At 37.3% G+C, this 16,533-nt stretch overlaps 1 protein-coding gene across 1 annotated transcript in view; it reads right to left on the bottom strand.

The window, feature by feature from the left end:
* The window catches only part of SH2D4B (SH2 domain containing 4B), a 213,153-nt gene that overhangs the window by 150,041 nt on the left and 46,579 nt on the right, over positions 1 to 16,533 (bottom strand). The window contains exons 3-4 of the mRNA XM_074231863.1: positions 4,211 to 4,370; positions 3,413 to 3,560 (exon numbers count right to left, since the gene is read on the bottom strand). Of these exons, the coding sequence (XP_074087964.1) occupies positions 3,413 to 3,560; positions 4,211 to 4,370 (308 nt within the window). The remainder of the gene's footprint in view (positions 1 to 3,412; positions 3,561 to 4,210; positions 4,371 to 16,533) is intronic.

The raw sequence follows: 16,533 nt of genomic DNA, 5'->3' as shown, positions 1-16,533 counted from the left end.
TAACTCATCAATAGGTCTGAGACTCAGTGGCTTCCCTCAACCTGCCTTAGCCTATCTTCTGAAATGATTTACCAAGGCATATGGATGCTACAACTTCTTGGAAAAGAGAGAGCTGAATGCCAGGTATACACCAAAGGTGGATGAATAGCCCTGAAAAAGGCTTGGCAAGTCCTCAAATCAGAGGTGCAAATCCTCCTTGAATACCCCATACAGTCAATTAAATATACCCTTCAATATTCATAAGTACTAGAGAACTCACAAAGTTTGAAAGAAAATCTTCTTTAATCATGGACATTGCTTTTTATTATAAATGTCTTTCTTCTGTTGGACAGAAATCTAATTACTATGGAGTTCCCACAGATATAAAGAGAATATTCCTAACTTTTTTGGACTGTCAGAATTAATTCATTTGCTAATTTTTTTCAATTGAGAACCTACAATGTACTTTGGACCTTATGATCTTGAAGAATCCAAGGAAGATATAAACTCTGCCTACAAGGAAGCAATTAGCTTCTCTTTCCAAACCCATCCATTCAGCAACAGAATCATAGACAGAATGAGTCACTGATCAGACCAAGTTGTAATTCAAGTGTACTTAAGACAACTTTTCAGGACTGCATAAATATAAACCCATTATTGTTAGTATGGAAAAAGGACCATCTATGAATTTTTTTTTATTGCAAATCTATCCTATATTGAATCCTGTGATCTGGACCCACTCTTACCCACTCTTCAGCTGAACTAGTCTATCAATGCCTATAACATATTTTCCAGATTCTATAACTCTGAGTGGGACTCTAAGATTTCTTTTATAAAGGTGCCTACTCCCTTCATTTACACAGATCACAATTCTACAACTTAGTAGAAAATATTCTAATGTTGCTGTGGTTGAAAAATTCATCTCCCTAAGACCATTGTAGCAAGGAGTCTTTCAGAACTTAGTGATGCTGGTCCTTGGACAACAGGAATTCAGTTTATCACTGTACTATTGGAACATTAGTGAGCAATTAATGCCAATTAAGTAAAGCATGCTTATTTGTCCACATTAGGGGATGCATAAAAACTTTCAAGGTTCTTAAATGCCCAGAGCCATCACACTTAGATTTCAGAGTCATATATTAAATATTGCTTGGCTTAGTGAGGTGGGAGGTAGTAAAATTAGTAATGACAAGGGGAAAACTGGGATCATCACTCATTCTGATAATGGCAAATATCATTTATCTATTCTAGCCAACTTTAAAGCCCCATACCAATCAAGAGGTAGAAAGGCATTCGATTACCCCCAGGTAGGTGGGTCTGAGGCAATTTGGTTGGAAATTAAACCTATCACCTGAATGGACAGTGAGCTTTAATTCTGCAAATATGAATGTTTCAAGATAATGAAACTTTAATGGAGTTCAGGCTTTTTCCTTCCCCTTTTCTGAGACTGTTTTAAATATGCTGTGGTCATCACTGCAGAAGGATGATTAATGACTTGTTAAATATTTTAAACTTGTTAAAGTGGGCTTGTTAACTGATCTGCATTTCATTCTGTACCCTGATTGAATCATTCATGAAAGTCACACTTCTTAAGGGCTTTCTGTGATTGCAGTTAAACATGAAGAGATTTTTAACCAAATGGCATCCTGGTATTCAGAGTGTCTGCTTGTCATTTCCCATCCTTTGAAATCAGTGGCACAATGGAGAAAGTAGAAAAAAGAACCCTTGCTGTCCCAGAGCCAAGTCATAATTGAATCCTCTGTCTATGATGCTTAAATAGTGATCACAGGACCATTCATGTAGGACTAAAATAAAACTGAGATCATCACACCCAACCTCTTCATTTTAAAGATGAGGAAACTGAGGCACAAAGAAGTTAAATGTTTTTCACAGGGTCACACATCTAGTAAATGTTTGTGGTGAGATCTAAATCCAGGTATTTCTGATTCCAAGTCTAATGTTCTAGATGGTACCTTCTGCTGCCTCTTAGATCAAATAGATCAAATATTCAGAATCATGGAAACATGGAACTTTTGGAGTCCCAGGAACAGTGGTGGAATCCCAGTTCTGTCCCTTACTTTTAAGGTCACTTTATGATTTGGGGATTATTTGAAATTATCAGTTTGTAAAATCTGGGCATTGGTTCCAGTCAAATGGAAATTAAGAGTGTGAATTCAAATACTGAGAATGCTTTGAGGCTTTCCTTATCCATACTAATTGTATGTAGATGTAAAAGAAGAATAATAGTACCTACTCTACCTCTGTTTTGGGATTGCTGTAAGGGAAGTGTTTTAGGAAACCTTAAAGCTCAACAAGTGAGCTATTCTCCTTTCTCTCCAGTCAAGCACATAAGGAAGTGGATAAGATAGAGTTGTGGACCAAAGATTAGGAAGACTTTGAGTTCAAATCCAAGATGTATTACTCTGCCCTTTGGTGCTATACCCAAAGAATCTTTGTACCTTCTCATCTGGCTTATAGCTGAATTCTCCTATGCATTTCATCTCCCATATTAGAAGATGAGATCCATTTGCATCCCCAGCACTTTACACAATACTTTGTATGTAGTAAGGAATAATGTAGCTTTTCATTCAATAATATAGTCATTCATTCATTTATCTATTATTCATCCATTCATCTGTGTCCTACTTTGGGCATTTGGTTACTATGTGAGATTCTTAAATTTAAGTCTCAGTTTCTCATCTGTGTAATGGGAGTAATAATAATAATAATAATAATAATAATAATAATAATAATAATAATAGTAGAGTAGTAGTTTCTATCTCAAATGAAATAGTGTATTTGAAATTCTATGTAAATCTTAAAGTGCAACACAAATGTGAGCTATTACTATTACTTGAGCAAAACATTTTCATTTCATATCCCTTTATTTGTTTAAAGGTATTGGGGAAGACTCAGAAAGCAATATGGTTCATCTTGTTCCTATTCTTCCTCAGAGAGCAAAACGAATGGCAATGGGTAAAATTTGCAAAGAGGCGATTTTAAGTTCGATGACAGGAAAAAAATTCCTAATGAGAACTTTTGAAAAGCAAAATGGGTTTCCCCTGAGAAATGTAGCTTTCCCCTCATTAGATTTCTTCAAGAAAAATATGTTTATAGTGTAGATTGCTTTCATGTATGATTTGAATTCATTGGCTTCTGAGGTACCTCATAGATCTGCATTCTATGATTTTCTGATAGAGATATAAATCACAAGCATGTGATGCTGGGGGTAATCGCTTGTCTTCTCTTGACCTCAGCTTCTTTACCTGTCAAATGAAATAGCAGACCAGAGGCAGATTTTGCTTAATTCTGAAATTCAGTGGTTTTATAAAATACCCAGGCACCTGCAGTTTTCAAAAGAATCATAAGTAAGTCACACTCTCTTCATATTCTCTGAGTAAAGAGAAATGTTGCTAAATGACTATTGGCCAACCTTGAATTCCTCATGGATCCTCTCTTCTAGAACTTTGGCTGCTTTGCGGTCTTCCATCTCTACTTTCCATTTCTCTGCCAAGATCCGAGCCTTCTCATTTGCCATGGCATCACGGAATTTCTTTGTAATTTCTGCTTCCTTTTGTCTCCTTCCAAGAAAACACCAATAGGCATAAACTCTTATTTTGAAATTAGCAAACAAAATGAAGAAAATAACTTTAAAAAAACGCTCATACAATTGCCACTTGAAATTGTTATATGAGGGAACAAAAATAATGAATTTTGAAGCAAATCCTGGATAAAATTAACTAGGGGAACTGAACAGATCAAATTGTGACAGTCTGCAAAGTGAAGGAGAGAAAAGTTCAATACCTACAGGATATTGAGTCTGCTCCAAAATTTTAGTCCTTGCTAATTATGCTTCATGAAGGCCCTTAAATAACCCTCCCTAAAAAGTGTCTTAATCTGCTCTCCCATTCAAAAAGTAACTAACTACATGACTGTCACCCCAGGATCTGCCAAGAAACCAATCCATTCAGGTCCTGAATTTTATAAAACCTATTATCTTGCCAGCATTCTGGCTTCCCTCCAACAAACATGGTCCTAAAATGACAGAATTTAGAACTAGAAGGGAGCTTGGAGTTCATTTTGTCCAACCCCTTAATTTACAGGGAAAGAAGATAAAGTGATTTGCCCAAAGTCAATTAGCTAAAAAGGGGTCAGGGCTGAAACTGAGACTGCAGGTCATCTGTCTCCCAATCAATACCCTTTCCAGGATACCGTGCTCATGTCCCCTCACCAGAGTTCCTCGGCCTCCTTCTGGGCCTGTCTTCTTGCCCTTTCTGCTATCAGTTCCTCCGAAATCTGTTCATATGGCTTGTCACCTGGGGCTTCTCCCATAATCCAGACCCAAACGTCACCATCTATCCCATGAAGCCACTGAATGTGTTTATGGTTCGCTGCGATACACACCCCAAAAAAGGAGGAAAATAGCACAAGGTCAGTTGACTAGAAAATAGCTGAAGCAAATACAAATATTAACATCATTCAATTTAGTAAATGCATATTAAACTCCTATGCTAGACCTTGAGTTAAATATAAAGTCAAATGATAACTACATATATATATATATATATATATATATATATATATATATATATAATTACAAAACAATTTTCTCCCAGCAACTCTTTTAGAAGGTAGGTAGCAAAAGTATTATTTTCTTCATTTTCCAAATAAGAACACTGTGACTTTGAGAGGTATGACGAATGACCCATGGCAAACCAGTGTACTTAACCAATAGTTATCCAGTTTTTGCTTGAAGACCATCCAAGAGGGGAAATCTACTACCTCCTCGAGCAACACTTTTGGATCTCTTAATGTTAGGGAGTTTGTCTTTGTTTTGTCAGTGTTGGTGCTGTTGTTGTTTGGTTATTTTTCCTGATATAAACTGACAAATTTCAAATAATAATAATTTCAAATAAATAAAAATTGCAAATAACATATATATACATATGTGTGTGTGTGTGTGTGTGTGTGTGTATTTATATTTAAAAAAAGATTTGACCCAGGTCTCCTGTCCCCATCCAGAGGATTGTTACCACTATGCTACACAGTCTCTCAGTCTCAGCCCTCTGAGTATTTATTGTCTGAAAGAGACTGGGAGAAAAGAATAACATACAGAGAGACATACCTAGATGAATCTTCCAGAAAGAAGTATTTTAAAAATCACTTCCCAGTGCAAAAGACAACAAGCAACAAATGGACTTGGAGACAAAACCATTTAGTTTCCCATTGTGTTCATTATTATAGACTGGAGGAGAAGAATATAAGGAAGGAGGGGAGAGATCTGTTGGACAATGTGCTAAGAGCTTTTTACAAATATCACATTTGATCTATAATACCTACATCATAGGGATATGGTGAGGACCAACTGAGATAATCAGATTAAAAGAAACTGATCAGAAAAATAGCAAAGAAAAATGCAAAACCTGCTTAAGCAATAACTTCACAGTAGCTCCATTGAGGAAAAATAGGGAGAGAATGCCTCTGTTTGACTGAATAAGTCTGAATCTGATAGTATTTTGCCTTCCTCTGCTTGTCTTTAGAAAGGAATGCCTTTTGAACAAGTATATTTATGAAGCCAGTAGACCACAAGTACTAAATCACCTGGGTCAAGGTTTAAGCCTTGTCCTGGGAATAGACCACCTTCTAGGGCTCAGATTATTTGGTTTAATAACAGATATTACTACATATGTATGTATACATTTCATATGTATATATATATATATATATATATATATATATATAGAGAGAGAGAGAGAGAGAGAGAGAGAGAGAGAGAGAGAGAGAGAGAGAGAAGGAGAACATATTAAAAGATTAAATCGAAGAAATATATAATCAACAAAGAAATTGGGTTGGTCTCATGATCAGAGAGATAACCTTGTGTTATCTAGTGATAACAGCTTGTGTGTTTCCACTGATTATGTCCCCATTGTCAAAAGAAATCAAGAAAGCCCCTCTCCCCTCAGCACTTTGAGTAGACCCCCTTGAGCAATCTTACAGGAAGACACTGACAAGAATCAGTAAGTCTGTCAAAAAACACTAATTAAATTCTTTGTATGTGCTATGCTTCTAAGCCTAGAAAGGCAAAAAGGGCCACATTATGAAGAGCTGTAAACTCTAAATAGAAGCATTTTGATCCCAGAAGAATTAGTAAGATGATATAAAGGGGAGTCTTGATGAAGCAAGCATGGGTAGATTGTCATTCACAAGGTTCAATCAATCAAGAGACTACATGCTATTTGAAAAGGACCATGCTAGACCCTGGGAAAATAAAAACAAAAATAAAATGATTCCTTTTCTCAAGGGTCCTATAGAAACATGTATATATCTATTTCTATCTACATCTATAGATAGAAATATATATGTGTGCGTGTATGTAAATACACACTGTATATAAAATAAATGCATAATAATTTGAGGGAGAGTTCCATTGACTGTGCCACCTAGCTTCCCCCTTTGTTTTACTTTACAATGTGATTATAATGTATAAATTGTTCTTAGTTCGGATCATTAGATTAAATATCAGTTCATTTAAACCTTCTTAGATTTCTCTGAAATTGTCTTTTTTTCATCATTTTTTATGGTATAACACCATTAATTACAACCTCCTAATAGCATTTTGTCAGATACCGATTGCATGGAAGGGGAGAAGGAACATTATGTCCACAAAGGTTTTCCTTGTGAATATTTGCTGTGTCTTTTATATCCGAGATCTAAAAAAGCTGAGGAAATGAGTATGAAAACAAAAACCAAGAAATTAAACTCGGGGGGATGGGGCAAAATGTCAAATCCATCTGTCATTGGTAAAAATAACCTAAAGCTTTGTTAGCTTATAGGTGAGAGAAACCTGGAAAGCAGTAACTAATGCCAGATGACAGTGATAGCAGAGAGAACTGAAGGTTAGATGCATCTGCAGCACCGTGGCTTAGCCTACCAAAGCACCCAGCTATTCTGAACTGTGGTCCAAGCATTGTGGGTTTGAGTTACAGAAGAGTCAGGAGATAGCCACTCAATGGGATGAGGAGGGCTGAAACCCTGTACCACCTTTGACGCATGTCTGAGGCAAGAGAGTAATGCTATACTGGAGGGAGTCCAAAAAGGAATGATTAGGAAAATGAAAGGATTCGGGAGGCTGGAGCAAAGACACTGGATATAAAGAGCTCAATAAAACAGCCAGAAGATGGGGAGAGAAGGAAACACCAGAGAGTTACTGGGAAAATGTAATTCAACTCTAGAAGTAATCATATCTCACAGGTATTGAACATTTTAAGGCTGATCCAGTTCTATGAAGTACTATATGTGCTACAATTCCCATTTTACACATGGGAAATCTGAGACTCAGGAAGGTTGTCACTGAACTGAAACTTTTTTTTCCCTCCAATTCTATCAGTTATTTTCTAATTGCTAACTCCAATAATATTTGCCCAGAGACCTTTGGCCTCTCTATAGTGTGGGACACTATTGACTTCTCCCTCATCCTGTATTCTCTTTCCTCTTTTAAAACAGACTTCTATCTATCTGTTCCTTCTCTGATTTTTCTTAGTGGGAGTGGCAATGGATGTGGTGGCAGAAGCAACAAATAATACAATAGCAAGCTGAAACAGTGGATAGAAAGCTGGTCAGGAAGATCAGAGTTCAAATCCAGTCTCAGGTACTTAACAGTTATATAATTCAATTCATTGCTCTCTATATAATTCAATTCATTGCTCTCTGCCACAGTTTCAGCACCTATCTCCAGGGTAATTAGGAGGATCAAAATTACATAATATATGCAGAGCACTTAGCACAAATGAAAGGTATGTGGTACTTAATAAAAATGTGTTTTCCAATAAGGAGGACCTGCATTCAAATCCAATCTCTGACACTTGACACTAACTGTGTGACCCTGGACAATTGTCTCACCAAAAAATAAAAATAAAAAATAAATGTTTTTCCCCTCCCTTTATACACTAGGATGAATTTTTTTTCAGGGCAAGGTCTCCTCTTCTGATTATAATCTATGTCTCTTTCTCTCTGTGTTTGCTCCTATCTCTGTCTTTCTCTCCCCACTTTTATCTCTGCCTCTATCTTTGTGTTTCTATGTGCCTTTTCTGTCTCTGTAGGTCTCTCTCTGTCTCTGTCTCTATCTCTGTTTCTCTCTGTGTCTTTCTCTATCTCTCTGACTGACCTTATCTCTCTTTGTCTCTCTTTTCCTCCTCTTTCTCCTCCTCCTCATCACCATGTCCCATAGGTTCAACTATTACCTCTCTATAGATGACTTCCAAGTCTAATCCTAGGTGTGTACCTGGCCCCATACCCCAACACTATCTCTAGCACTAGCTAGCCTTGATAGCACTGGGAACAAAACCCCTCCATATGCCTCCTGGTTATCCCTGGTCCTGTGCCAGAGGCATCTCCCCTGCTGCCCCACCACAGAAAGAAGACTACTTTTCTTCCCCACCTTCTCTTGAGGACCTTCTCAAACACGATATGGAAGAATGTACCAGCTCCTGTTCTACTGCTCCTGACTTCTATAGGAAGAGACTCAGGGGTTAGAAGAAACATCACCACCTGTCATGAGACTGGACCATGAAGAAGAACATCAACAGCCTAATCACATCTCCCTCCATGGTCTTCTCTCCAGTCTCTCTCCAGTACATTCATTCCTCAGTGGTCAGCATAGTCACATTCTTACACTCTTTCAATCCCAGTGATTCTAAATCTTCTCTGCTTGCTTCTTTACTTCCATCCATTCTAACTGTATCCCCTTTCTAATGCCAATTCCTGCTCCATAATTAAAATTTTCTTTCATCTTAAACTTCTTTTCTCACTTTAACTTTATTACTATCACTCCCTAAGATTTAGCTTTTTTCCTGATGACATCCTTCTCTTGCCACCCTTTGGTGGACTGACTATAATTTCTTTTATAAGCTTAACTGTGTTCTTGATGGAGAGATACAAATATCCCTTGGTCCTCATTGCCACTGCAAGACTCTACCTCAACACCATTATTTAATCAACAACTCCTCCTTTCAGGTTCATGCAATCCAAATTTATGATCCAATTCAAATCCTGGTGGTACTTCCCTACTGATACCACCACCCCAGGACATTCCTCATCCTTCTTCAAGTCCCTGGCTCACAATCTTTCTCACCTCTCTAATCCTGCCCTAAAACTAAGGGACTTCTCTATCCTAATTCTCTTCATAATAACCTAACAATTTACTTGTTCAATCTACCCAATTCCCATGACTTACTCTTGAAGTCTACCTCTGTTACACAGAGAGATCATACCATTAATTTTCTCATTAACCATAAAACTTCAGTGTTCACTAATTAATGTGTTCCTGTATCTGTTCATGAAACTATCATTAAACCTTTCCTTAATGCTTCACTATGCTGAAGCCTATTCTTTTGCTCTTCACTATAATCTTCATTCTTTCTACATTCAATTTTTTTCTAGGTCATCACTTTCCTCCCTTCCTTACCTCAACTCCTTAGCAAACTAATTGAATTCCCCTATATGCCCAAATCCTCATCCTTTATCCAATCATTGATTGTGCCTTGCCAAAACTCCAACTTGGATCATGTCTACCCTGTGCTTTACTTCTATCCACATGCTTCAGAACAGAGCTGAAAGAAAGCACAAAACCATGTTGAATGGATCTACTACAAATTTAGAAATCTAATCTCAAGTGAAGTAAGCCCTCATTTCAACAAGGCAATCATTCTACTTCTCTTTTATCAGTTCACCATTTTGCTTTCCTCCTTGAGGATTCCAAACTCTTGTCTCTCCTCAAGCCTCCTACAACACCCACCTTCCCACACTCTAAACTGAGGGCACAGCTTCAACTTTGCACTGAAAATCTTGAAGTCTCCTTTTTCATTTTTCCTTATTTCTTATCACTCAGACATCTTTCCCCACTAACTCCTTCATTTCAGTGTCTGATAAAGAGATAAGCCTTCTCTTTGCCAAAGCCAATGCCCCTGCAGGCATCCTTTATTGCATCTCTATCTATGCTCTCCAGTAGATTGCCTCTCTAGTCCCACTCTCTCACTAACCATCAATCTCTTCTCTGGTGCTAGTTCTTTTTGCTGTTACTAAGGTCTTTCCACATCCTAAAAAAATTACTTCAGTAGATCTTTTCATCTATCTATTCCTTGTTTCCTCTCCCCTAATTTTCTGCTGAATGCTCCAGAAAATGACTTTCAATCTCCTTATTAACTGAAAGTGTTTTCTCCAAAGTTGCTAATGTTATAAAAGGGCGCCTAGATGGCACTGGGTCTGAAATCAGAAAGTCTTAAACTCATATCTGTCCTTGGACATCTACTGGGGGTGTGACCCTGGAAAGTCATTTAAATTCTATCTGCCTCAGTTTCCTCAACTGCAAAATGGGACTAATAATAGCACCTACCTCCTAGGGTTATTGTAACAATGATATAGTATGATATCCAATGATACAATATTTGAAAAGCATTTAGAACAATGTTTAAAAGACAGGGAGCATTTAATATATGCTTACCCAACCCCTGTGGGTACCAGACTTTACTACCAAACTTTAAAGGTTTTGCTCAATCATCATGTTTCTTGACTCTGCAGCATTTGACATTGTTGATCACTTCCAAATGTATACCATTTTCTCTCTAGCTTTCAATGGTCCTGCCTCTCTACCTAGGCCCTTGGTCCTTCTTCTGGTTGACTACCTTATTTTAAGTCTCCTTTGCTGAGCCTTCATCAATGTCATACCCACTAACTGTGGGGGTCCACAAGGCTCTGTTCTAGACCTGCCTCTTTTTTTCAAACTGCATTTTTGACATCTGAAACCTAGGCAAATCAAACTCTACAGTATCAAAACAGAATTAATTATTTTTCCCAAAACTCTCCTCTTTCAAATTCCTCTATTATTAGCAATAGTACCACCATACTCCTAGTTACCAAGGTTTACTGCCTTGGGGACATTCTCAAATCCTCACTCTTTATTCAATCAATAACTAGTCTTGTCATTTCTAACTTTACAGTATCTCTCTCTCTCTCTCTCTCTCTCTCTCTCTCTCTCTCTCTCTCTCTCTCTCTCTCTCTCTCTCTCTTTTTAGGTTTTTTCAAGGCAAACAGGGTTAAGTGGCTTGCCCAAGGCCACGCAGCTAGGTAATTATTAAGTGTCTGAGGTCAGATTTGAACTCAGATACTCCTGACTACAAGGCTGGTGCTCTATCCACTGCACCACCTAGCCACCCCAGTATCTCTCATTTAAGTCTTCTCCTCCTCTCCTTTCACATAGCCACCACATCAGTTCAAACCCTCAATACTTCTCACCTGAACTAGTACAATGTCTCCATAATCGATCTCCCTGACTCAAGTCTCTGCCTGCCCTAATCCATCTTTCTGCCATGAAGTTGCCAAGGTGATTTTTCTAAAATACATGTTTTCTCATTACTCAATAAACTCCCAAGGTTCCCTAATACATCTACTATAAAACGTAAAGTTTGGTCTTTGAAATTCTTCTGAAAGTTGGCACATGTGCCAGTCGAAACCTGGATAAGCCCCTTTAGTACTGCTTTGGATGAATGGGTTTATTGGTGGAAACAGTTACTATTGGTCCTAAGTGGGAGAATCCTATTGGATGTGTGTGTGTGTGTGTGTGTGTGTGTGTGTGTGTGTGTGTCTCCCATGTATGATCCAGTTAACTCAAATAGTACAAAATTCTATTAGCAAATTAGCACTGGTGTATGGCTCTAATAATGAAGACATAAAAATATTGATAGAAAAAGTCAGTAGTGCTATTGAAGATGAGGATTACGAATTAATTTGAGGAAAACATTGCTGGTGAAGTGTGAAGACCAAGTTGTTATTAAAAAGAAAAGGGGCGAGCTGTAAAGAATGAAGGGAGGTGTTGTTCTTCACAGGGTGTGGAGGGGGGGTGCCCTTTGAAATCTATCACAAAGGAGGAATGGCCCCAGTCAATCACAAAACTTGGAGAATTCTCCTAATATCATTCCAAAGATGAGAAACTAGATTAGAAGAAACTAGTCCTTAACTGGTCAAGAGTAACCTAGTCTTGACCTTCTCCTTTGCACATGCTCAAAGAGATCTATCTGTTCTTGCTCATTAGTATAAGGGGCAGGGTGGAGAAATATATAGGAACCAATGTATCGATTAGATTTGTGACCCCAGACTATGGTTGACATGAAGGGGCAGAAACAAAGTCTTTCAAAGTGCATAAAAGACCTTGTATTTTGGGATTTCCCCACCCCTCCCTCCCACCATGAGAGAGGTGTGCCATTTTGTTAAGCTATCTTAATGAAAATCATTTTAATCACTCTGGAAAAAAAATAAGTTCTTCTGAAAATCACCCCTTCTAAATTTTCCTGGTTTGTTTTCCTTTACTGTCCCCTACCTACTCCGTGATCAAGTTATGTTGTCCTTTTTGCTGTTTCTCAGCTGTTTCTCTCTCTTTTTTTGTGTTGACAATTTTTATAATATTTGATTTTTATATGTATGTCCCTGTCATTACCACAAATAGACCAGTACTCTAAGAAGCTATGTGCCAATTATGAAAATAGATATATTCTATTTATCTTAATACTTTCACTAAGAAATAACACTGTAGAAATGCTTTATATACATGTGTAGAATGAATCCAACCTAAGATACAAATCCAACACTACCAGTGGAAAAATTTGCCCAAGCTAGGTAGCTAATGTTCCACATTTTAAAGAGTTGTTAAAAAGCAAACTTCTTTATTAACATTTTAATGAGATAATATATTATAGAATTTCAAAAAACATGATCTTTAGGTTCTAACCTCAACTTTTCTTCAAAATCACCTCTGCTGTACCAATAATATATATGCTTCTCCTTAATTATCCTATTCTTGCTCTGAAAAACCTACATCCAGGTTTCTTCTGTCAAACTGATAAAGAAATAGCAAGCAGTTCCTGTCCTTGTTTCTTTTCACTATCTGTCCCTCATGTCATTTCTCTCCCATCTTACCTCTGATTCTTAATATTCCCTAGAATCTTCCATGACTCAGTTCAAGCACGACCCCAGAGGTCATTCAGCATCCTTCCCCCCATAAGTTCCTTCCCCCTCTTAGAGTACTTCCATTTTCTCTGTATGACTTGTATGGATCTAAATATTCAAATGCTGACTTTCCCTTTTAGAATAAGTGTTTCTTGAGAGCACAGACTGGTTTTTATCTTTCTTTGTATCCTCAGCGCTTAGTATTGTCACTCTGCTAGTTATTGCCTTGACCAAGTAACCCATTGCCAGCTGAACATCTACATTTGGATTTTCATTGGCATCTAATAGGATAAAGTAGAAAGACTGTTGAATCTGGAATCAGAGGATCTCTGGGTGGGTCACTTCTTCCTTATGTGATCTAAGTCAATACATTTAATATCTCTGATCTTCATTTTCCTCACATTTATAAAAAGACTGACTTGGATTACACAATCTATAAGGTGCTGCTCAACTCTAAATAAAACCAATCATATGAAGCTTAGCATGACCAGAATGTTATTGCCACTCTCTACCCCAAACCTCCTCCTCTTTCAACTTCCTATTTCTGTTGAGAAAATTTCTATTCTTCTGTCCACCTGGATTATCAAATTTAGAGTCATGTCCCTGACTGTATCCATTCCCTCAGTACTCATATCCAATCAATCACCAAGACTTCTCAACTCTATCTCAGAATCTCTTGTAACTGTCTCCCTCTCCCATTTCACTGCTCTATTTCATCATCTATCACCAAATTATTCCAACAGCCACATAATTAATCTCAATACTTTCAGTCTATTTGCTTTTCATTCTAAACTCAGAATTCTGCAGTGTTTCTATAGCATTTCTAGGTAATGATATGCTGTCAACAACCCATTTTCTGAGGGTTGGTGTGTGTGTGTGTGTTTGTGTGTGTGTGTGTGTGTGTGTGTGTGTGTGTTTGAATTTAATATGCAGTTAAACATTTTTTCCTCTTTCTTAAGTCTAGACAATCAACAAAACAATAAAGCAATCCCTGATTATTAGCATTTAATGATTTCCTAAAACTTTAAAAATCCACTCTCTAGAAACCAGTTTGAACTGACTCCAACACCCTTGTCTCTAAGATAAAATACAAAAGAATCAAAATCCTTCTACAATATGTCTCTGATCCTTCTTTATAGACACTGTATATTATACCATTTCACCCATCTTTTGTTCCAGTCAAGAAGACTTAACAACCATTCCCAAGGCACGATATTCCATTTCCTGTTGCCATGACTTTGCTTAGCAGTCCCGTGTGACAGAATTGGATTCCCTCATTACCTTCACCTTTAGGACCATAAATTTAGAATTGTAAATCACTTCAGAGGCCCTCTAAATCCTCCCCCTCATTTTAAAGATAAGGAAACTGGAACCCTGAGAAATTAAATGGCAATCCTATGATCACATTAGCATCAAAGTGCCTGACTGAGTTTTAATACTAAGACTTCTGACTTCAAATCCAATATTATTTCCACTTCCATTTATCATATCAGCCCTAGATATATGCCCTAAAATAAAAAATTCCATGGATTTCTCATCTAAATGTTCCTAAATATTCATACAAACACTTGACTGATTGAGCACCTTTGATTGCAGATCCATAGAGGATTACAAGGACTATAGGATATAGCCCTCACTGTCAAATAGTTTCCAGTTTCATTGAGAGACAAAATTTGGCACACACAATCAACTAGAGAACAACAAAATTAACTGGATCCCAGACTCCTACTGCAATAGAAGTTTAGAAAAGAGAGCTCAGTAAGACACAAGAGGGTGAGATATGATTTAATGGTTGGCAGGTGGAAGGGTAGCAAACACTAGAATGAATGCTATTAAAATTAGTAAGTTTAAATTAAGCTTAATTGCCAAAATTATCTGACTTAGAGCAGTCTTCTTAAGGGAAACAGTTGAAAACCTGGGATCAAACCCAGAAAGTGTGAGAACAATCATCCCTATATAGACCAGAGGTGCCAGAAAATGAGCTCTCTCTTCTCAGCCTTTTTTTCTAACTCAAAGAGACATTTTTTAGCAGCCCTGAGATGTTGGGTAGAAGCCATCAATCTATTAAACCATCTGCTGCTTGAAATATTCCTTCTAACTGGCCACTCTCTCCTACTCTTCAACCCAACCAAAAAGTCCATCTATTTGATGAGGGTGGTTCATTTTAAGGTCAAGCACAGTAAGAACTTTTCTGATTTGTTTTTAGAGATCAATAGGTTATTTTATTTCAATTTTGTATCTCTAATGTGTAGCACCAATGTCTAGGACATGTAGGCATTTAGTAAATGTTTGCTGATTGGTTGCTTGGAGAAAACCAAGACAGGTCTTCTGACCCTTAAAAAATGGAATTTGAATCAAAATTTTATAAGCAAATATCATAGATAATGGATGGGACATGGGGATTCATCAAATCAAGTTTATATTTGCTGGAAAAATAAGATGTTGAATGTATTAAGAAATATTGTTTGCCTAAAAATGTCTGAGAATATTAGATTAATAAAGCAAAATATCAAAAAGCTAAAATTCTGCCTCCTCGATGCCATTATGTTATATATACAATATATGATAAGATAAAAACAATCATCTTTGCAAAATGGGAAAGCTAGCTATATACTTAGAACACTTTAATTCTTCAGTCCTTCTACTGAAATAAGCCCTATCCCCTCTACAACTCAGATGGTGTTTTTAGAGAATAGTTGTGTCTAACAATCTGCTTGGCTTCCAGCCCATTTAAGGTTTTTAAACTCAACTAGGCAGATGTAGATAGGTGGGGCAGTGAATAAAGTACTGAGCCTCATGTCAAAATGGCTCACTGTTCTGAGTTCAAATCTTACCTCAGATACTTGCTAGCTGTGTTAGCTTGGCAAGCCACTCAACCCTCTTTGCCTTAATACCGTCATCCTTAAAATGAACTGAAAAAGGAAATGGCAAACCGCTCTACTATCTCTGCCAAGAAAACCCCAAATCAGGTCAGAAAGAGTCAGATATGACTGATCAACAAAAGTAAGGCTATGCTAACCATAAGTACATCACTTATTCTCAGATTCCCAGATTTGAAGATTTCTATATGCTTGAGCTTATACTCTTATCTGGTGGCCCTTCAATAATCCAGAATCACTTTCTTCCCATGAATTATTGAGGCATCAGATTAAGACAGATGGGGGCAGCTAAGTGGCATAGTGGGTAGAGCACCAGCCCTAGAATCAGAAGTACCTGAATTCAAATCTGTCCTCAGACACTTAGTAATTACCTAGCTGTATGACAAGGTAACTCAACCCCATTGCCCTGCAAAAAAAAAAAAAAAGATTAAGACAGATGGTCTTCTATAAATGTGATATATAATTCTATATAATATGATCAGGTTCCTAAACCAAAACTCTGTTTTTCAAGAAAAGAGTGTCTCTTTAGTTAAAACCAAAACTGAATGGAAACTAGATAGAAGATGAACTATCAAGTGTGTGCAAAGAAATGGGGGGATTTGAGTTTTGTTGATATATTAGTAGCTTTTACTAATGGTCATGAGATGTAAGAATAGACTGTTACCCTGAGTAAAAATGA

This window comes from Macrotis lagotis, chromosome 4 (assembly GCF_037893015.1).
Source record: "Macrotis lagotis isolate mMagLag1 chromosome 4, bilby.v1.9.chrom.fasta, whole genome shotgun sequence".
NCBI lineage: Eukaryota > Metazoa > Chordata > Mammalia > Peramelemorphia > Peramelidae > Macrotis > Macrotis lagotis.
Note: the sequence above shows the minus strand (reverse complement) of the source record. Positions and strands in the feature narration are given on the sequence as shown.